The sequence below is a fragment of the Pelobates fuscus genome, chromosome 1, assembly GCF_036172605.1.
Source record: "Pelobates fuscus isolate aPelFus1 chromosome 1, aPelFus1.pri, whole genome shotgun sequence".
NCBI classification, from domain to species: domain Eukaryota; kingdom Metazoa; phylum Chordata; class Amphibia; order Anura; family Pelobatidae; genus Pelobates; species Pelobates fuscus.
In genome coordinates, this window is record NC_086317.1 from 478,603,671 (window position 1) to 478,626,515 (window position 22,845).

At 44.3% G+C, this 22,845-nt stretch overlaps 2 protein-coding genes across 2 annotated transcripts in view; both read right to left on the reverse strand.

Moving 5' to 3' along the window:
• The window catches only part of LOC134585707 (serine/threonine-protein kinase N2-like), a 68,087-nt gene extending 59,559 nt beyond the window's left edge, over positions 1–8,528 (reverse strand). Inside the window, exon 1 of the mRNA XM_063441166.1 lies at positions 8,451–8,528. Within this exon, the coding sequence (XP_063297236.1) occupies positions 8,451–8,528 (78 nt within the window). The remainder of the gene's footprint in view (positions 1–8,450) is intronic.
• A 1,700-nt stretch (positions 8,529–10,228) lies between these two features.
• Positions 10,229–21,690, reverse strand: THAP12 (THAP domain containing 12). Its single transcript, XM_063444990.1, is given in 6 exon segments — positions 10,229–12,797; positions 14,139–14,175; positions 14,713–14,817; positions 17,502–17,625; positions 21,492–21,540; positions 21,543–21,690. Coding segments are annotated over 6 exon segments (2,259 nt in total). The 5' UTR covers positions 21,577–21,690; the 3' UTR covers positions 10,229–10,887.
• Positions 21,691–22,845: the final 1,155 nt, after the last annotated feature.

Here is a 22,845-nt window from a genome sequence, read left to right on the forward strand (position 1 = left end):
TCATAACTGAAAAAGGAAAAGTGTATCCCGCGCCTAATATATTATATGTGCAAAAAAGTATACATACATATATTCACAAATATATCTGGAAGGAGCCGAACCTCAGGAAAAAAACAGAGAATAAAACACAATAGTGCAATACAGTAATAAAAAATTATTTTATGGTGGTGAGTACGGCTATATAAAATCCACTCACATTTGTATGAGCTATAACAGAGCTCAGCTGTGCAGCGCTTGGACGGTACAATCCCCGTCTTGGGATATGTTGTAGTATATGCAGGTGCTTCCAAAGTGCAGTATGCGTGGTATATGCAGACAAAAGGAGAGAAAGTAGCCAATAGTGAAGTACGTCCCAATAATGATGCAAATAACGAAAAGTAATGTACTTACAATTACTAGAGCATGTAACCTGCTCTAGTGTAATCAGCTTAGGTGGTATAATCCCCACCAAGGATATACTGGATCCAGGAGGTAAAAGAATGAATATAAAAAGTAACTTAAAAAGTATACTTTAATATTAATACAATATAAACAAAAACCATAAAAGGTATAAAAAGTAATGTCCCACTTAACGCGTTTCGCCTCACAGGGCTTCTTCAGAAGTGTGGTACAACCTCCTCTCAGATCCGTTTTTATATGGTGGTAGATTGGTAAATCTTCATCCGGTGTGTTCCTTTTTCCTAGTTCCGGGTGCCGGTGGAACGCATATGGCGCACCGGAAGTGACGCGGCACACGCGTCAAACCGGAAGTGACGCGGTGCTCGCGTGTAGTTGGAGACCGGCATTTGGCTGATGCTGTTGCGCTGGAACGCACGTAACGCCCATAATTCGGCGTACGTTGCGTTCCAAAAGCGCTTGTGAGGAGCCGGCTTAGAAAAAATAGGAGCATGGAGAGGTGCATATCTTCCCTCTCCATGCTGGTCGTGGTATTGCGGCGGCCATCTTGGTTGAGGGCATAAGATATAAACATATGGGAAAACACATATTAGTCCATGGGGGTACTTATTAGGCTTCCATATTATAAATACATAGTGCAAACATGATCCAAAAGAATAGTATATGTATATACAGTAAAAATATTGTCAAATAAAAACACCATCCAGTCTCTTATATATGCTAATAAAGAGCAGGAGGGAGAGTTTAAAAAGCTGTGGTAGTAAAAGAGTACATATATATAGGATTGCAATAAAAAAGATAAAAATATAAACACATACATTAAAAAAACCTATATAAAATCTATAAGGTAAAAACAAATATTAAAAAAATATATGGAATATATATAAAATGTTGCAGGAGGGTTTATAGGAAGTTGTATAGATCAAAGTCAGCATTTAACCCGTTAGGGTGTAGGGTATCTAGCTGGTATACCCACTGCATCTCTGTTTGACCGATCTTTTTAACAACATCCCCTCCTCTCCAATGATTCTTAACTATTGCAATCCCAATAAAAGAAAGGTGTATTGGATCATTATTGTGTATACAGAAGTGAGCTGGTATTGAATGGTTTCTTAAACCCTTTTCTACATTCCTACAATGCTCAGCTATCCTGGTTTTGAGTGATCGTATAGTCCTACCTACATACTGGAGGCCGCATGGGCACTCTAATAAATATATTACATTTTTACTATTGCACGTAATAACCTCTTTGATATTATATATTTTACCAGTATTATTTGACTTAAAATTCGTAATGGTTCTATTGGTGGCTTTTGTTTTTTTGCATGCCATACAGCTGTTACATTTATAAAAACCCTTTTTATCCATAAAATTATTAATTTTGTTTGGGCTAGTTTTGGTAAAATTCTTCGTTATAGTCATAACTGGTCTCTCCAGACCCCATTCTGTCTCGCTACAGTTTACCGTAAGTCAGTCTTAGATTTTTTTTCTTTCTTGTGACTTCTTTCACACTTCATCAATCATGACAATGGCTTCCAATACCCTTTACGAAGCTCTTTGCAGCTCTTTCCTATTACGTTTCTCCACAATTTTATAGGAACACGGCCTGTCTGTTACTCCACGGTGAGTAACTCTCTCCTGTTTTCTCTCATACAGGTACTTCTGTCCAGCAGAATTTCCCAAGAGTCGCTCCATTCATATAGTACAGTCGTACTCCCCCATCATTTCGAATAGGTTGCCTCCTATTTACTGTCCTATCCCCACACTCAATTGTAAAGTGATACGGCATATTTTGGCGCTATATAAAATAGCAATGCCTTCCAAACATTTCTGATTCCGCAGTTGATAAAAAATTAAATAAAACACTTGGTTTGAAGAGCTTTCCAGGGTAAAAAAAATCCCTCTTGATTCCTGTCAATCCGATTTCTCCTTAGATTAATGATGTGTTAATATCCCACATATTGACTCCTACAAGCGTGTAGATAGACAGTCATTATACTTCTTAATGCTGATTGTACTAGCATTAAAGGAACACTATAGTCACCTAAATTAATTTAGCTAAATAAAGCAGTTTTAGTGTATAGATCATTCACCTGCAATTTCACTGCTCAATTCACTGTCATTTAGGAGTTAAATCACTTTGTTTCTGTTTATGCAGCCCTAGCCACACCTCCCCTGGCTATGATTGACAGAGCCTGCATGAAAAAAAAATGGTTTCACTTTCAAAGAGATGTAATTTACCTTAAATAATTGTATCTCAATCTCTAAATTGAACTTTAATCACATACAGGAGGCTCTTGCAGGGTCTAGCAAGCTATTAACATAGCAGGGGAGAAGAAAATCTTAATTAAACAGAACTCGCAATAAAGAAAGCCTAAATAGGGCTCTCTTTACAGGAAGTGTTTATGGAAGGCTGTGCAAGTCACATGCAGGGAGGTGTGACTAGGGTTCATATACAAAGGGATTTAACTCCTAAATGGCAGAGGATTGAGCAGTGAGGCTGCAGGGGCATGTTCTATACACCAAAACTGCTTCATTAAGCTAAAGTTGTTCAGGTGACTATAGTGTCCCTTTAAGGTTAACCAACATTTCATAGGGAACCTTTGAATGCTCTTTTTTTTTCTCTAGACAGAAATAAAGAGAATCTGAGTTCTGTTGTTCATTGTAATGATCCTCTTAATAGGAATTAATGCCGCCGTCACAAACTGAGATGTATTGGATACCGCACTCACCAGGTAACCCAGGTGCTATGAAACCAAGGCTGGCCAGGACTCCCTTCCAAGATATGCAGAATGAATAACGGTTCAGACACTCCTAGATAACAAAGCATTGCTGTTTTTGCACCAATAAAGCTGCTATTTTTTTATTATCCTGGAGTGCCTGAACCTTAATTTGTTTCTGCTGTCACAAACTGAGACCTTTAGAAACCCCGAGATAGACAAACAGGAAAGAGTCTCCTTCTACCCTTGTCCTTGCCGTGATTCCTCTACTGGCAGTGTTCGCTCAAACCAAATGATTTGAATAGAACAAACAAAACACAGTAACGAGATAAACAAACTAATATTTGGCAATGCAATAGGCTGGAACAGCTCAACCGACAGAAGGGTTTGCTGGGTTTAAATCCCAGGATTAAATCCAGGATTTTTAATGCTATGTACTTAGTGTCTATAACAAAAATGTTTGGAAAATCAAAATTAAATGTAGAAATCCACACTGCTGTAACAGACATCCCAAGTCTCCCTGACACCTACAAATCATATACAATATCCCAGAAATCACATATACAATATGACATACTATGTCAGACTGAGTGTGGGATTTCTAGGATATTACATGATTTGCGGGCCACCCAAAGGGTATTATTTATCTCTAAACAGGGGACCAGACAGGCACCGCAGCCCTTTAAGAGCACGACGAGGCCCCTGTAGTATTTAGTATCAGCTGGCTGAGAGGAAATGACAGCTGATCACTTCCTCCTAGCTCCACACGTGGAAGGGAGGGGACTGGAGGCGGCGGTAGCATTGACCAGTATCTGGCGAGGCCACCTTCATGAAATTAAGGTTGTGATGTTGGGATGTCTGCTGTACCCTGGAACTTCATCCTGGTTTCATGTCAGTCACTGGTATAAGCTCTGTCTTTTGCACTTGTCAGTAAGCATAGAGAGAGCAGACAGAGAGAAGGAAAAACAAAACCAGAAAAGTATTTTGGCATCCAGGAACGTCCCTTATTTTTTTACTTGAAAGAGAAACAGTCTACATATAATATTCACAAAATTGTGGAAGCTTCAAAACGTGACAGCACATACGAAGAAGAAAGGTGACACATTTTAATAAAGACATGTGGGATTTGTAAACCCCCAAGGAAACTTTAATGGGATTCTTCATTCAAGTGAGAATTCTAAATGAAATTGAAATTAAGGTCAAATTGTATGTGCTTTGAATGGTTACTTTTGTAAATAACCCTGGCAGACGTTTGCCCTAGCATTTCAATAGACAATTATGTAGAATATGAACCTTATATGATTCATAGAATCCTAAAGGGAAAAAGTATTTCATCAACATAGTTTGAGTATCTGACAAATACAAGAGGAATACTATAAATCTTTCAGTGGAATTTCAGAATTGCTGCACATTTCTTTAAAATACCCATATGTTTTAATGCTAGAATCTCAGAAGAATTTAACTGAAAACCATGAGAGAGACCACCTGCACTGAATTGCTGAATAATTTATATGTGTCTGTGTGTAGCTTGTGAAATAAAATAGAACGTATTAGGCTATGACCAATGCCCGTTTCAGTAAATGACTATTTTATGGAACAATTTCACCATCAGGTCAGATCCTGGAAATGCTATTAAACCAACTATAGAATCTCATTGCCAATTTGCTTTCTTTTTTCATATCATGAGTGCAATGCACCATGGATGGAAAATATAGAACACACTTGACGTTTGTGGGTATCAAATGAAATGAACTGTGAATAATGAAGACGCCTTCTATGGAGATTGTCACAAATATAAAATGTAAGAAATATCTGGGAAAGGCACATAGAGAGAGCGCACCGCGCATTGCGAGCCCGCCGGGCAAACGATAACAGGCCCAGAGATGTCGTCATCAAGTTTCAATTTTTTCAAACAAAAGAGGCTTTGATGAGACGCGGGAGAGAGGGCCACATTAAGTATAAAGGAGCTGAATTGGCCTTGTATCAAGACCTGAGGCCGGACACCCTGAGGCAGCGGCGGGAATGGCGGCCTATAACGGAATTGCTCCAGCGGCATTCCATTAAATATGCATGGGGATATCCGTTTCGGCTGATGGCGTTTAAGGACGTCCGCTCTAAGATTTTACACCCGGGGGGCGACCCGGTGTCATTTCTGCACGAACTAGGGGTGCAAGAAACAGGAGGAATCACGATCCCAGATGCAGCGATGGCGACGGTGCATCCCCTCCCCCGAGATTGGTACACGGCGGGCGAGTGAGGTCTGAAGGGTGTTCTATTCCGTTTAGGGGCCAACTCCTCGAGGGGATGGCTGGTGGGGGGTGTTCTGCATCCTGATTTTGGGAGGAGGTGATTTTTTCTATTTGCGGGCACGTTCTTCAGTTTTTTGATCTTTTTGGGGGGTTTGGGGGCTCTTATACCCGCTAAAATTGGGCCCTCTACACTCTGCCTGAGGCTCTCTTTCGGGGGGGCTCCGATTTGCCATGGGGAGGGTTAGGGTTTCTATCTCCTAGCAGGAACTACCTAAGGCGAAGTTGAGGGTAGTATCCCCCTTTTTTTGAGCCCTTTTGGGGACTTCGGGTCAGTGCTCATCCGCACCTAGGTTTTGACTGAAACACAGTGCAGATGCTTGCAGGGGCATGGATGGTTTTCGGGACCTGCACTTAATTTTTTTAAAATAGCCGTCGGGTGGCGGGAAGGTTATGGAGGGCGGCGGGGCGGATTGCGGCAGGGAGATTACTTGTTTTTTCTTTTTCTGTTCCACAACTATTGCTTTATTTTAATGCATTGCCTGTTTTTATCTCCTTCTATGTATTTATATTTTGGATTGTTGCCATCTAGCTTAAACCGAGGCTAACTATCAAGATACGTAGTGGTGGGTGGCGGGGGGATACCATTGTTTCTCGCTACCTTTTTGTCAGTGTCGCTCGCGCCACCTAGTAGAGCATTGTCTCAGGGGGCCCCTTAACCCCTTGAGGACCAAACTTAAGGAATGAAAGGTAATTATGACATGTATCACACGTCATGTGTCCTTAGGGGGTTAACCACGTTGTAAGGCGCAGGATTTGCGATTTTGTGATGGGAGGGGGGTGCTCGTGAGTCTCAGCTGCTCCAATTCTCATTTTCGATTACGGGGACTGTACCATACTTTTTTGGGCTCTACATTTTTCCTGAGGTGAGAGCTGGGGCCACGCTGTACTCGCCATAGCTCTCCTGGCCGGGCTTTCTTAGGGGTTTGTGTCACAGCTCTCATCTTTAGTGGCAACATTATGCTTTTTAGGGGATTGGGAGGGCGGGAATATCGCGGGATGGGCGGATGGATGGGGGAAGGGGAGAGCCCAGAATGGTGTACAAGTATACTGACCCTCGGCAGATTGTGGTGGGATGCCCCTACTAGGCGACTGTAACGGCAATGGAGGCTTACGATGCTTTACTATAAGAATGCGGTCTCATTTATAATTTTAAATTTAGGTTGGTCTGAGTCCCTGCTCCTATAGGACCTTTAAGGAATACTGGAGGAACAGGGACTCACACCCCACACATGCCTGGCTACCGGTAAGACCAGGCACCTGTTGTATATAATATGTTTCTCTATTCTTGTTTTTCTTCTTTCCACTCTACTCCCTTTCCCTTTTTGTTCCCTTTGCATTCCCTACCCTACTTTTCCCTGGAGGGGGGTGTGGGGGAGACACCCCTAAGGACTGGCCGGAGATTAAATGGAGTTCACCTGAGGGACATGCGAGTCCAGTGAGAAAACATTGATTGATGTCGCATGCACTGAGCAGACTAGAGCATACTGGCGAACCATGGTCTTTCCACCAACGAGAAAGGTACCTGGGGTCAATTTAGTGCGCATGCGTAACAATGTGCCCTATCATAGCGAAACCAGTAGGGCGGGTCCATGCCGGTAAATATATTGTCACTGATTGTTAAGGGACTTAACGCACCCAAAAAAAGGGTGTTTAGGGACCTCAAAAGATTAAACCCAGACATAGCCTTCCTGCAGGAGACACACATTCAAGCGTCAGCGAAGTTTGCGCTTAGGGACCATACATACCGCACCACTTATGAGTCTAGAGCTCTAAATAAGAGGAATGGGGTAGCAATTTTGATCCATCACAGATGCCCGCTCACTGTTACAAAGATACATACAGACTCGGGAGGCCGCTTCGTACCCCTGTCAGGAACGCTATACTCCCATAGTATACATATTCTTAATCTTTATGGCCCGAACGACCCCTCCAAGGAGTTCTGGGCGGAATTGACTCAGGTAATCAATGCATTGCCACATGGAATGGGGATAGTAGGGGGCGATTTCAATGCAGCTCCATGCCCAGCGAGAGATAGGGGATCTGGTAAAAAATCGCCCTAGATCACACAACAGGGGCGGGCAAGACAAATTACTACATATCTTCATACAGGATTACAAGCCTTGTTGATGTTTGGAGGGCGCAACACCCTGATGAGGACGATTTTACGTTTTATTCAGCACCCCACGATACCTACTAGAGAATTGATTTATTTTTGGTCAATCCCTCCTCGGTTCCCAAAGGTGTCGGAGTCGACTGTAGGCTCCATCACTTGGTCGGATCACGCAGATGTGTCCTTAACACTAGATAGACTAAGTGTGGCGTCCCCGTGGTCCTGGAAATTGAATGCGTCTATGCTTCGTGATTCTGAGATCGTTGAGACGGTGAAGGGGGAATTGACTGACTATTTTGCCAGAGAAGCCGCATCAGGACTGTCTAAGGTGACGGTGTGGTCGGCTCACAAAACGGTGGTTAGAGGCATTTTGATTCGCGAAGCTACACTAAAGAAAAAGCGCAAAGCCCTATTACTATCATCCCTCCTGGAGTCTTTGCGTAAGGCTGAACAAAAACATAAAACGGACGCTACACTCACTAATTTTGCGGGCGGTCCAGGACCTGAGGGCCTCGGTCAGAGGAACGCTACTTGACGAGACGGCGCGGGCTATCATTTGGTCTAAACGGAAAAAGCTAACAAGATGGACACCCTGCTGGCGAGGTCGCTCCGACCACGACAGCAGAGGACCCACATCACACAAATCAAGGATGCCTCGGGTCAAAGCCGCACATACCCAACAAACATAGCTACGGTATTTACAGAATTTTTCACTCAATTATACAATCATTCCACAACAGACCCGGCCAGAGTACAAAGTGAGAGACACAGCTTGACATACAGATACGCACTCAGACACAGATACTGGCACATGCACACAGTGACAAATACACACTGACAGTCATATTACACATTGGCACATGAATACACACACACAATCTGACATACATCAGAGCCACCCTCCTGTTACCTTACCTTGTGGTCCTGGTGATGTTGGCTGAGGTTGATGGGAGTGAGCTGCTGCATGCTCACTCCGACCTCTTCTCTGCCCATGGTGTCCCTCTCTCTGCGCTGCCGTCTCCAGTTCCCTTCTACCACAGAGTTACTGCACGGCAGCAACTCTATGAAGCTGGGCAGCCAGCTGATACTAAAGGGGCCCTGGAAACGCTGTTCGAAATGTTATTCTAGAATACCTTGAATATGTATTAGAGAGCTGCATCCAAGGGAAGTATAGTTTCTATTTTTTTGTGATTGATTTTAGTCTTACTACTGCCATTTGAAAAGAGCCAGGACCCCTTCAGCTCAACATGGTTTCAGTTGGGGGTAATAGCAAATTAAGAGAAAGTCAGAGGAACTTTATCAGACATATTAAAGGGGATGGCTTATAACGAAAGTGATTGTATTTGGCACAGCAAACTCAGTTTAGTGAATAACTTGCCATATATCCCAGCATTTAGTTCATAGCTTTCCAGTTCTCCTACCTGGTATCTTAATGTCTACTTGGAAGGTTCTAAGACAATGTCCAGAGACAGAAACCGCTTTTAGAGAGTACAGTAGAGACCAAGTAAAGGAAGGATTGGTCATGATGACTGATTAAACTGCACAGGACTGGTAATTAGCTCTGCCAGCAGTCTCTAAACTGCAAGGTAACAAACTATCTACTTTCTTTGGTAACACACACCCAAGCTATTTCAAATTCTGCTTTTGTGTCTTACTGTGCATACGTTACAAGTATAATGTGAATTATCTGTTTACCTACAAATCTCCAATGAACAGAAATGGGGCCCTTTGCATCCGTTGAGATATAGACACCCCTATATACACTTACACTCTTTGCATGATACAAATATTTCCGTATAGATAAAAACTACTAATAAGCTAGCAGGTCACTACCCAGTTAACGTTGAAACTGTAATGTTCCAACAACTAAAAACGATGTCACAGTATCAAAAGATAAAGTGTCTGCTTACGGAATGGGTAGACCAGCAGTCCTAAAACTGTGTGCCGGCGACACCGCTAGCAGTGAAATGCTGGCAGCGAAATGCTGGCAGCAGACGAGGGAGGGAGGCCTCGGGGGAGCTCTAACCTGTAGCTCCGCCAGGTTCTCCTCTTGCGAACTCAGAGCGTTGAAGCTGCAAGAGTTCACCGTCTCGACTTGAACCACTGGGGAGTAGTACTGTCCCCCCTTCCAGGTAAAGGTAAGTAGGAGTGGGGTGGGGGTGATGATATATCAAAATTATTTTTAATAAAAAAAAAAGTATGAATCTGCCCTCCTACCCCCACAATAACTCCGCGCGCACACACACACACACACACACGGCAGAACAAGGGCCCAGTACACCACACCGCTGTACATATATACAACCTAGAAAATAGTTTTGACTTAGGGCGCCTTGGAAAAATATTGAAATATAAAGGGCGCCTTGAACCTAAAAAAAAGAGTTTGTGAACCACTGGGGTAGACTATATTAAAAAATTGGCTTTGTTTACGTTATACAGTTGCGTTTTACCTATTAACCTCCTGTTATAAGAGGAGTTAAAAAAAACATTTTGTAGAAACAAGTTAAATATAATAGACTGCTCCTAACTAACCTAAAACCTCATTACTTAAATAGAGGTCTTATGAAGAATGAATATTGCAGTGGGAGTTAAAATATTACTAAAAAAAAAAAAAAATTTAAAAAAAATGCACTTTATTATACATTTAACAAAAAACTGTCAGTATAAAAATACAAACAAGAAATTAGCCTGTACATTGTATGACTTCCCATTTAACAAAGAAACTTAAATTTGTTCCAGTAAGAAATACATTTATAACAAAAAAAGGGTTTACAATACATCATGTAGTAAAGATTTGTTTTTCCCCATAGAATAAGTAAAATATACCATATTCATGGGGCAATTATCTCTAAACACATGCATGGCAGATTTGAGTGCATGAATCAAATTTATTTAGTATACATTTATTTACAGTGCCATGACTCCCTCTAACACCCCCCCACCCCCCCCCCTACCTCTCTCAAAAACCATAACATGCATGTGAACACGTTTGCATTGTACAAATCTATAACTAGATATCCAACTGTCTCAATGTGAACAAAATGCATAGATGACGATGTCATTGTCGGGTAAATATTTAACTTAGTATTCCATAATGTAAGTATCCCAGCAGAGACTCAGAAGTTAAAAATATTAATCTAAAAGTGTTCTTTCTCTATGCATTTTGCGGCACGTTCTCTAACAGAATGTATAGGTACAATTACATTGAATGGAAAGTGCCATCGTGTTCAATTTTGTGTAGCAAGAACTGTAGCAGTTTTATGCGTGATTAAAAAAAAAAGAAATTATAAAATATATAGGTTTGTTTAAATTAAACTGTGTATTGGACAAATATCCAAATTTGAGAGAGAAATTACTCTTTGGGCATCTCTGATCTATCAGCAGCCTCATCCGTTCCAGTCTTTTCCGCATATACCGGAATGAATGTATCCACCATAAAGTCCAGATCATGCTTTGCATCGAAGTTAATGTTTAACAAAGCCAGGTGGCTGGACCTCTGTTTGGTGGATGTATTTTCTAAGTAAGCTTTTAAACGCCTTCGTCCTATTTCATATTTGTCCTCTACGATTTTTATCACAGGGAGAAGACATAAAACTTTAAGAAGAGCATAAACATTGGGGAAGAACTTAATATCAGACAACCGGATCGACTCGTAGATGTTTGACGGAAGCTCCACGTCTTTGCCTCGGTGTTTCCATTTTACACGCCAGCAATGCAGTTCTGCAGACAGCGTGTCCGGATTGGGGAGGTCACCTTTGTATATGTCTGTATTGTGATCTTCGCTCGTGCTGAACTTTAATTGGCCCATCACAGATGGGACGAGGGACAAGCATTTGAGAGCTTTTAAATGCTGTTCTGAGAAAATATCTTTCAGTCCTTGAATGATGTGCTGAATCGTTGGAATACTGAGAGCCTCTTTATAAAAGCTTTCAGGTGTTAAATCTGGCTGTAAGTTGGCATGCTGCATTCGACGGAACCGGCCAGGGAGTTTAATCGAGATGTCAAGCTTGGTAGCCAGGTTTGTAGCTTCCTCAAACCAAAATTCATGGTAGACTTCAATATTTTCCATTACTTCATTCAAAGTGTGCAAAACAGCTGTCAGGCTGTTGGCTGCAGCGAAGACATCAGAGGTCTGCCCTTGTAAATTTTTTCCAAAAGCTCTGGTGAATGAGAGGGCATTTTTTAAGATTACTATAGTAACAATGAAGTCAAAGTCACTCAAGGCACTTGTGAGGACAAATGCATGGCTGATAATCCCTGCATTACATCTAAAGGAGGCGTCACAGTCAATTTTGTCTAGACAGAGTATAAATGACTCAAGAAGGCTCACCATAATCTCAAAAGTGTCGTGCCTGCTTATCCACTCTGATCTGACTACTTCCTTAAGTTCCGCTCCCTTTTCCTCATTTTCAAGAAACAGCACACTTATCGTATAGTCTAGCTCTTCCTGCAAAATTGGGTTTTTCTTAAAAAATAAATATAGATCTTCCAGTGTACCCAAAACAACAGACACTCCAGTTACAGGTGTCGATTTTGCCAGCCATATATTTAGAGCACATGAAGATGCCAGAGTATAAATAGCTTGTGGGTATTTTTCCAACAATTGTGACGCTACACATTTCATTTTGGTAGAAAGTCCACCTGATGTGACGTAAGTTTGCCCACGGCAGTATTCCATATTCAGACCCCATTTTTCTGTGATGGTGCTGTGAAAATTGGCAGCGAATATCTCTGCTTCAGCTTCACAACTCAGGAATCCCAGAAATTCTTCTCGGAGATTGTTTGCATCATCTACAAATCGAACAAATACAGGTAAATGTTCTCCACTTGCAAAATGGACTGCATCATCTGTAAGTATGGAGAAGAAACGGGCATCTCGAACCTCTCGGAGAACTTCTTCTCTTATGCAGCTTTCACAGATTTCCATCATCTGTTTCTGCTGCTTTTGAGAACAGTATTCCAAATTCACTGCAGTCATCTCAAAACGTTTCCTCAGGACCTCATCCCCAGAATTAATTCTACATTCCAGGAGAGCTTGGAAGTTGTCAGGAGTGAAAATTCCTGGAGGTAATTCGGCACTTTGGCATTCCAACGGTATATTCTGCTTTCCCATTATAATCAAGATTTCAAACAGAGATTTCAGGTAATCTCGATTTTCCTTTTCCTCTGCTGTTAAAATCGGGTAGTGGTTTTCTCCTATTTTTACAAGTTGAACATCCACATCGTTATTGGATTTGGGATCTTCTGCAACCTCTCCGTCAACTAAGTGCAAAAAAAAAAAAAAAAAAAATTAACAATCCACAAATTATACGTATTTAAAATTACAATTACCGCAGTATGACAAATTAATGTATAAATAAAAAAATAAAAAAAGAAAACCCATTCACACTACTTTGCTAACTGCCTCTCAGTGGCTTTTGTGCCAGTATGCAAAAATGCTGGATAGGTTCACAGGGGATAGGTATGGACCGATAGACAAAGACAGCTTTTATAGCGTAAGCACCACATTATTTTTATATTTAAATTTCTTAATATGTGGGAGCATAAATTGTATTTAACACGTGTAATGGAGGTAAGGTAATTAAATCCACTGACCTCTGTCACACAGTATAGCCACCAATGACATAATGTGCCCCTGCAGAAAGCCATTGGATGCAAATGAACGCTAACTCATATGAACATAGTGGCACATGATCAATATGTGTAAACATAACTCCACAGTATGGTTACAGGCAGCTTCGTGAAGCACTGGCAGGTTATTGCTCACATCACATGCATATTTCAACATGTTCATGAGGGTGAACAGAACCGGAAAGATCAAACAGTTCTTCCTAATGAAATGATTCACGCGTCTGATAATATCTGCTAGATCTAAGTGCTGGCTGTATCTGAATGGAACACTATAAACACACACAGCAGTTGGCGAAGATTTGTGAAATGTAGAAAACCGAACAGAGCAAATCGAAGAGTTCAATACAAACTCCTGCAAGGTGTTATGCAACTGAAATAATATCAAGAGCAACCGTTGGCTTGTTCCTTTGGACTGGACGTTTGTCAAACTACATAAATGCAGTTGTCTGGCACCATGTGACAAAAGGATAGGGATATGACTGGATGAATATATTGGCCACCATCACATGGAGTATAAGCTTGAGTTTTACCCTTGAAAGATATTTTATATTGTCATCACAATCTGCAATGCAGCCCAAAGAGACCTTAATGTCCGGCTCATTTGGAGTCTGCAGCACTACTACCATCACTGTAAAATGAGTGGGGATTTTTAATGCATTTTCCCACAGGACCTTTAAAAGAATGGCTTTTATCATTGAATTATTCTGTCATTGGATGTTAAGACATCGAGAACTTTTCATTTATAGGGATTAGTACCTTTAACGTAAAGTATCAACCAAGAACACCGCATTAAAAGAGGGGATCAGCTAAAACATGGTTGAGTATCAAGTTCTCTTTAATTCTGCTTATATTAATATATTATTGTACATAACTAGGATACAATAGATTGCTACTCGTTCCCCTCCCAATCTCACCAACAAAAATTTTAATTTTAATATTAAACAGCTTAAACACCATGTGTGAGACACTTACGTTTTCTTTGCTTCAATGTCCTTATTTCTTCTTCACTCTAGGTAAATAGAGAAATGGAAATGTAGATATCAGTCTCCAAAACACAGTGGGGGAGGGGGTGTAATTAAAAGGGAAATATTTAAAGGGACACTAAAAGCACCCAGATCACTTGACCTCATTGAAGTGGCCTGGGTTCAGTGTCACAGGGCCCTTAACCCTGCAGTGGTAATTATTGCAGTTTTTTTTTATAAAAGGGGTTAACTCCATCTCTACTGGCCTCTACCAGGCAGCCACTAAAGGTACTTCCAGGTAGGTGGGCGACTTTTTCACGCTCTGCATGAGGACATTCAGTGTCACCCAAAAATCCATAGGAAAAAAAAAAAAAAGGGAAAACACCCCACAATGAATTTACAGAGGGGGTAATTAAAAATCTGCAAAACAGTTTCTTGCAAGAAAGACCATACACTAAAGTACATGTTAACCAATATGAAAACATGAGTACATCAGTTTCAATTGTCCCAGTACAGATAAAGGTAATCGACTAATCAAAGCTCTTTGTGTGATATCAGGTGCTAGACGAAAGCGAGTGACTTACCAGCTCTTTTATCCTCTTCCGGAGTCTACCAGGGTTTCCAAGATGGCTAGTGAGGTCAAATATTGTTGGGATTGCATTCTCTCTAAGAACTGTCCTGTACGGGCTCTGGAAACAAGACAATTAAGTCAGACATACAAAACTGCAGGGTTTGACAAATATCACACGCTATCCTGGACATATGGGAATCGTGCAATGCAATCCATTGCTAGGAACCATTCTTTGATTAAATGCATCTTTATGAAAAAACTGAATTGGGAACAATTCAGCTTAAAGGGACACTCCAGGCACCCAGACCACTTCTGGGTGGTCTCCCCGGCCGGTGGGCGGGATCAGTCTCACCCACCGGCCAATGTAATGCAGAGGAGGAGCGGAGGCAGACCAAGAAGCAGCGACGTGGGACATGTCGCTGCCTCTGGTAAGTGACCTGAAGGGGTTTTCACCCCTCCAGCAACCGGGGATTGGGAGGTGGGAGGGAGAGGGGACCTGCAGTGCCAGGAAAACAGATTGTTTTCCTGGCACTGGAGTTTCCCTTTAAGTTGGATTAAAAGAAAAGTTTACATATACGTGATGAATTTAGGCACCAACCTGAATCTATTTTTTTGTTATTTTGATTTAATTTCAGTATACAAGCATATGGGTGAGGAGGAAAATATAGATACACACTCTCTCTCGGCTGTAAGCATCAATAAATGCTGCTTCATAAGCCTGACTTTATCCACACCCACTAACTGCAGAAAGAGTCTTCCTTATCATAAAATGTGTGCACACGGCTCAGCCACTGACCGCACGGAATGATCTAAATAACAAAACAACCTGCGTTAGAAGGAGAGGGCACCCAGACAGGCATATAGTAAGTATATTACTAGATGTTTGCAGTTTGACTGTCTGCAGCCAGGTTGTGAATAAAAACCAGTTCACTCAATGTTGTTGGGACAGAATCAGTTGGGACTGAGTGTGCGTACACTGATAACGAAGTCTCTGGCATGAGGGTGTGTGGCTTTGGAGGCAAGCTTATGGTACCGTATTAGGGATCGACCGATATTGATTTTTTAGAGCCGATACCGATAATTTGTGAACTTTCAGGCCGATAGCCGATAACTTTCCGATATTCTGTACATTTACCATTTTGAAAAAATAAACTATTTCTAAAAGGTAAATGCACAAAATATACATGCCACATGTAGTGAATGCAGTGTGCTTATACAGGGGAGCAGTGTGTATTTGTGTATATATAGTGAATGCAGTAAGTGTTTGTGTAGTGTGTGTATAGTGAATGCAGAGTGTGTGTGTGTGTGTTTCTGAAGGGATGTAATTTGTGTAAAATAAGGGGGAGGGGTGCATTTTTTATTTATATGTTTTATATTTTTTTGTCCCCCATCCCTGCTTGTTACCTGGCCAGGGAGGGGGGGGGGCTATGGTATTGCCTGGTGGTCCAGTGGCATGTACTGAGCAGTGGGGACCCGCAGCAAGCTGTTAGTTACCTTCCCAGCAGCTCCCTGTGTAAATCTCGCAGCCTTCGTGCCGCGCAGAGCGTTGCCATGGTAACCCGTGGCAACGCTCTGACGGCTGCGGGACTCACGAGATTTACACAGGGAGCTGAATGAAGCTGCTGGGAAGGTAAGTAAGAGCTTGCTGCGGGCCCTCCAGGACCGCCGGGCTTGGTATGTATTATCTGCAATATCGGTATCTGCCAATAATATTGGTAAAACCGATAATCAGTCGATCCCTATACTTTATTTTGCCAAACATTTATTGATGCCTGGAGTGTCCCATTAAAGGGACACTATATAGTCACCACAGCTTAATGTAGTGGTTCTGATGTCTATGGCCCTGTCCCTGTAGGCAGAGCACTGCAAAGACTGCCTTTTCGGACACTCAGACACCCTGCATGGATGCGCTGAACGTTCCCCATTGAGATGCATTAATTTAATGGGTATCTATGAGGAGATGCTGATTGGCGCAGTGCTTTGTTTTCCCAAACATGAGCAATAGCCTCCCAATGCTTTCAGCCATGTAGATGGGAGCCAGCAGCGGCGTGGATAGAGAAAAAAATAAAAATAAAATAAAAAAAGTTGCCTAAGCGAACGAATGGGGCTTGTACCTAAATAGTTAATTTAAAACTATAGTAGTAGGACTACATGTCGGTAGTGTTTCTTTAAAATGGACACTCTAGGCACCCACACCACTTCTGCCCATTGGAGTGGTCAGGGTGCCAACTCCCACTACCCTTAACCCTGCAAGTGTAATTATTGCAGTTTTCATAAACTGCAATATTTACCTTGCAGGGTTAACCTCTAGTGGCTGTCTATCATTCAGCCACTAGAGGGACTTCCGTGTCCTTAGAGCAAAATTCAGAATAGGATTTGACAGGTAAAGAACGCATTTGTTAGTACTTCAATTTATCGGCTGCAGGTACATATAACTGAGACTTGGGAGATTCATCCTGGGAATTTCACAAAGGAACAACAGGTAATTTTACAAATGGCAGGTCCATTATTTTGACCAAAGAGGAAAAACATCCAAAAAGTGTTTTCAACAGGATGGGGCTACAGCCCATACAGCCAGAGCCACAATGGACCGCATGAACAACTGTTCGGTGAATGGAAAATCTCAAGAAATTCCCAGATTAATTGGTCGCCACGTTCACCCAACCTTTAAAACATGTCACCTTCTGTACCTAGTCAAACAATATCCACTGTATGCAATATCATTGAAATTGGTTTATTAACCCTACTCTGAATTTTGGCCCACCGTGTATTTCTAAGACACATCTGAGAAACTGCACTTACAGTCCTGCATATCATTGAATCCTCAAAGTGTTGAGCACATAACCTGTACTGCTTGTTCAGTTGGTCCGGGGTTTTATCTTCCAAATCAACTCTCCGACAGTTCTCAACCCATTTCTGACATCTAATTTGGAGGGTAAAAAACAAAAAGTAAAACTAAAATGTAACTTCTACTCAACTATTTAAGTTTTTTTTAAACTTGGGTTAAATTCTTTCATTTGAAATTGGTGATTTAGTTAGCCGGGGTGGATGGAATTTTGTGGAACATTTGGAAATGGAGTGTAAACTTAGTTTACGGTTGAAAGAAAAAAACATTTAAAAAAAAAAAAGTTTAAACACAGTAAAAAAAAAAGAAAAAAAAAAAAAAGAGTTTTAAGGTTGTTTAGTTGTAGTTAAAGATCAGTCTGAAAATGCTTACGCGGATTACTGCCAAGACAGCAACACTTTTTTACTTGAAAGTGACGAAATGTTATTCTATACGCCACCTCCACTTCTTTATACACAATGTCTGTGCCATACTTTCCAACATTTCAAATGGCCAAAGACGGGGTGCGGCGGTGACTGTTTTGTGACATTTTATGTGACTTCACAAAGAACAATGAATCTTATTTACACAGACTGATTTCTAAACACATTTATTGTAGTTTAAATTTTAAAAGCACATTACTGGCAGTGTTATTGCTGTGGAGCTCCGTTAGACACATTACTGGCAGTGTTATTGCTGTGGAGCTCCGTTAGACACATTACTGGGAGTGTTATTACTGTGGAGCTCCGTTAGACACATTACTGGGAGTATTATTACTGTGGAGCTCCGTTAGACACATTACTGGGAGTATTATTACTGTGGAGCTCCGTTAGACACATTACTGGGAGTATTATTACTGTGGCGCTCCGTTAGACACATTACTGGGAGTATTATTACTGTGGCGCTCCGTTAGACACATTACTGGGAGTATTATTACTGTGGAGCTCTGTTGGACGCAGTAGGGTGGGACGGAGTAGCGGGGGGGGGGGGGCTATTGGGACGGACGGAGCAGGGGGGGGCTATTGGGACGGACGGAGCAGGGGGGGGGGCTATTGGGACGGACGGAGCAGGGGGGGGGCTATTGGGACGGACGGAGCAGGGGGGGGGCTATTGGGACGGACGGAGCAGGGGGGGGGGCTATTGGGACGGACGGAGCAGGGGGGGGGGCTATTGGGACGGACGGAGCAGGGGGGGGGGCTATTGGGACGGACGGAGCAGGGGGGGGGGCTATTGGGACGGACGGAGCAGGGGGGGGGGCTATTGGGACGGACGGAGCAGGGGGGGGGGCTATTGGGACGGACGGAGCAGGGGGGGGGGCTATTGGGACGGACGGAGCAGGGGGGGGGCTATTGGGACGGACGGAGCAGGGGGGGGGCTATTGGGATGGACGGAGCAGGGGGGGGGCTATTGGGACGGACGGAGCGGGAGCAGGGGGGGGCTATTGGGACGGACGGAGCAGGGGGGGGGCTATTGGGACGGACGGAGCAGGGGGGGGGCTATTGGGACGGACGGAGCAGGGGGGGGGCTATTGGGACGGACGGAGCAGGGGGGGGGGCTATTGGGACGGACGGAGCAGGGGGGGGGGCTATTGGGACGGACGGAGCAGGGGGGGGGGGCTATTGGGACGGACGGAGCAGGGGGGGGGGCTATTGGGACGGACGGAGCAGGGGGGGGGGCTATTGGGACGGACGGAGCAGGGGGGGGGCTATTGGGACGGACGGAGCAGGGGGGGGCGCTTTTGGGACGGACGGAGCAGGGGGGGCGCTATTGGGACGGACGGAGCAGGGGGGCGCTATTGGGACGGACGGAGCAGGGGGGGGCTATTGGGACGGACGGAGCAGGGGGGGGGCTATTGGGACGGACGGAGCAGGGGGGGGCTATTGGGACGGACGGAGCAGGGGGGGCTATTAGGACGGAGCAGGGGGGCTATTAGGACGGAGCAGGGGGGGCTATTAGGACGGAGCAGGGGGGCTATTAGGACGGAGCAGGGGGGCTATTAGGACGGAGCAGGGGGGGGCTATTAGGACGGAGCAGGGGGGGGGCTATTAGGACGGAGCAGGGGGGGGGGCTATTAGGACGGAGCAGGGGGGGGCTATTAGGACGGAGTAGGGGGGGCTATTAGGACGGAGTAGGGGGGGGCTATTAGGACGGAGTAGGGGGGGCTATTAGGACGGAGTAGGGGGGGGCTATTAGGACGGAGTAGGGGGGCTATTAGGACGGAGCAGGGGGGGGCTATTAGGACGGAGCAGGGGGGGGCTATTAGGACGGAGCAGGGGGGGGCTATTGGGACAGACGGAGCAGGGGGGGCTATTAGGACGGAGCAGGGGGGGCTATTGGGATAGACGGAGCAGGGGGGGGCTATTGGGACGGACGGAGCAGGGGGGGGGGGCTATTGGGACGGACGGAGCGGGGGGGGGGCTATTGGGACGGACGGAGCGGGGGGGGGGGCTATTGGGACGGACGGAGCGGGGGGGGGGCTATTGGGACGGACGGAGCGGGGGGGGGCTATTGGGACGGACGGAGCAGGGGGGGGGGCTATTGGGACGGAGCAGGGGGGGGGCTATTACGGACGGAGCAGGGGGGGCTATTAGGACGGAGTAGGGGGGGCTATTAGGACGGAGTAGGGGGGGCTATTAGGACGGAGTAGGGGGGGCTATTAGGACGGAGTAGGGGGGGGCTATTAGGACGGAGTAGGGGGGGCTATTAGGACGGAGTAGGGGGGGGGGCTATTAGGACGGAGTAGGGGGGGGGCTATTAGGACGGAGTAGGGGGGGGCTATTAGGACGGAGTAGGGGGGGGCTATTAGGACGGAGTAGGGGGGGGGCTATTAGGACGGAGTAGGGGGGGGGGCTATTAGGACGGAGTAGGGGGGGGGCTATTAGGACGGAGTAGGGGGGGCTATTAGGACGGAGTAGGGGGGGGGCTATTAGGACGGAGTAGGGGGGGGGCTATTAGGACGGAGTAGGGGGGCTATTAGGACGGAGTAGGGGGGGCTATTAGGACGGAGTAGGGGGGGCTATTAGGACGGAGTAGGGGGGGCTATTAGGACGGAGTAGGGGGGGCTATTAGGATGGAGTAGGGGGGGCTATTAGGATGGAGTAGGGGGGGCTATTAGGATGGAGTAGGGGGGGCTATTAGGATGGAGTAGGGGGGGCTATTAGGATGGAGTAGGGGGGGCTATTAGGATGGAGTAGGGGGGGCTATTAGGATGGAGTAGGGGGGGCTATTAGGACGGAGTGGGGGGGGCTATTAGGACGGAGTAGGGGGGGGCTATTAGGACGGAGTAGGGGGGGGGCTATTAGGACGGAGTAGGGGGGGGGCTATTAGGACGGAGTAGGGGGGGGGGCTATTAGGACGGAGTAGGGGGGGGGGCTATTAGGACGGAGTAGGGGGGGCTATTAGGACGGAGTAGGGGGGGGGGGGCTATTAGGACGGAGTAGGGGGGGGGGCTATTAGGACGGAGTAGGGGGGGGGCTATTAGGACGGAGTAGGGGGGGGGCTATTAGGATGGAGTAGGGGGGCTATTAGGACGGAGTGGGGGGGGGGCTATTAGGACGGAGTAGGGGGGCTATTAGGACGGAGTAGGGGGGGGGGGCTATTAGGACGGAGTAGGGGGGGGGCTATTAGGACGGAGTAGGGGGGGGGCTATTAGGACGGAGTAGGGGGGGGGGCTATTAGGATGGAGTAGGGGGGGCTATTAGGATGGAGTAGCTGCATGTGGTCCCAGGGCCAGGGATGTAGGAGCCTGGGTTGCCCTGGGGGCAATAAGTGTCAATGTTGCTGTAGAACTCCAACTCCCATGATGCTTTGCCAGCAGGAAGCCTGACCGAGCATGCTGGGAGTTGTAGTTTTGCCGTTCTCTCCCTATATTCTCCCCCCCCCCTTGTCCATGTCCGGCCCGCTCTCTCTCCCCCTCAGCCCCGGTCGGGTCCCCCCGGTTCCGGCCCCGCTGTCCCTCTCTCTCACCTGCCGGGTCCCGGGGGAAGCGGAAGAAGGCCAGGTCGGACTGCGTGCTCTGCGGGTGCAGTTCGGGGCGGCACAGAAGTTGGGCATGGCTTATTATAGCCGGTACCGGGGGGGAGCCGCCGGCGGGAGACAGACCGGCCCCGCGAGCTCCACACTGCTCTGAGCGGCCTGGAGGAGTCAGCGCCTGCAAACCACCGAGCTGTCCCGGCATGCACCGCGCTAGCCCATCCGCCCCCGCTCTATGGTCTATGTCTATAGCAGGAGAAACTGATAGACCATAGAGGCGCATTGTGTGGAAAGAGCGTACCACACATTGGAGGACTGGAGGACTCCAGCATTGTGTTATTACTTGTTCTATTGCTGATCCCTGGCCAGAGAGACCCAGACTGAATGGAAATAAAAACTGACCTTAATTATAATAATAATAAATAATAATAATAATATAAAAAACCTCACAATAATAATAATAAATAATAAATATAAAAACCCTCACAATAATAATAATAATAAATAATAATATAAAAACCCTCACAATAATAATAATAATAATATAAAACCCTCACAATAATAATAATAAATAATAAATAAATAATAAATAATATAAAAACCCTCACAATAATAATAATAAATAATAATAATAATATAAAAACCCTCACAATAATAATAAATAAATAATAAATAATATAAAAACCCTCACAATAATAATAATAATAAACAATAATATAAAAACCCTCACAATAATAATAAATAATAAATAAATAATAATAATATAAAAACCCTCACAATAATAATAATAAATAATAATATAAAAACCCTCACAATAATAATAATAAATAATAAATAAATAATATAAAAACCCTCAGAGTTTAATACACTAAATAAAATTATAATAATAATAAATAATAATAATAAATAAATAATAATAATAAATAAATAATGAGTAATATAAAAACCCTCACAATAATAATAATAATAATAATAAATAAATAATAATAATAAATAATATAAAAACCCTCAGAGTTTAATACACTGACCTAAATTATAATAATAATAATAAATAAATAAAATAAAAACCCTCAGAGTTTATTACACTGACCTAAATTATAATAACAATATTAAATAAATAATATAATAAATCAGGAGCTGAACTCAAAGATATAAGACTTTCTCTATGTACACAAAAGGCCTATTTCAGCATATACGACAGCGTGTTCCAGGTCCTGCCAATATCCAGCAACCTCGCACAGCCATTGAAGAGGAGTGGACCAACATTCCACAGGCCACAATCAACAACCTGATCAACTCTATGCGAAGGAGATGTGTTGCACTGCGTGAGGCAAATGGTGATCACACCAG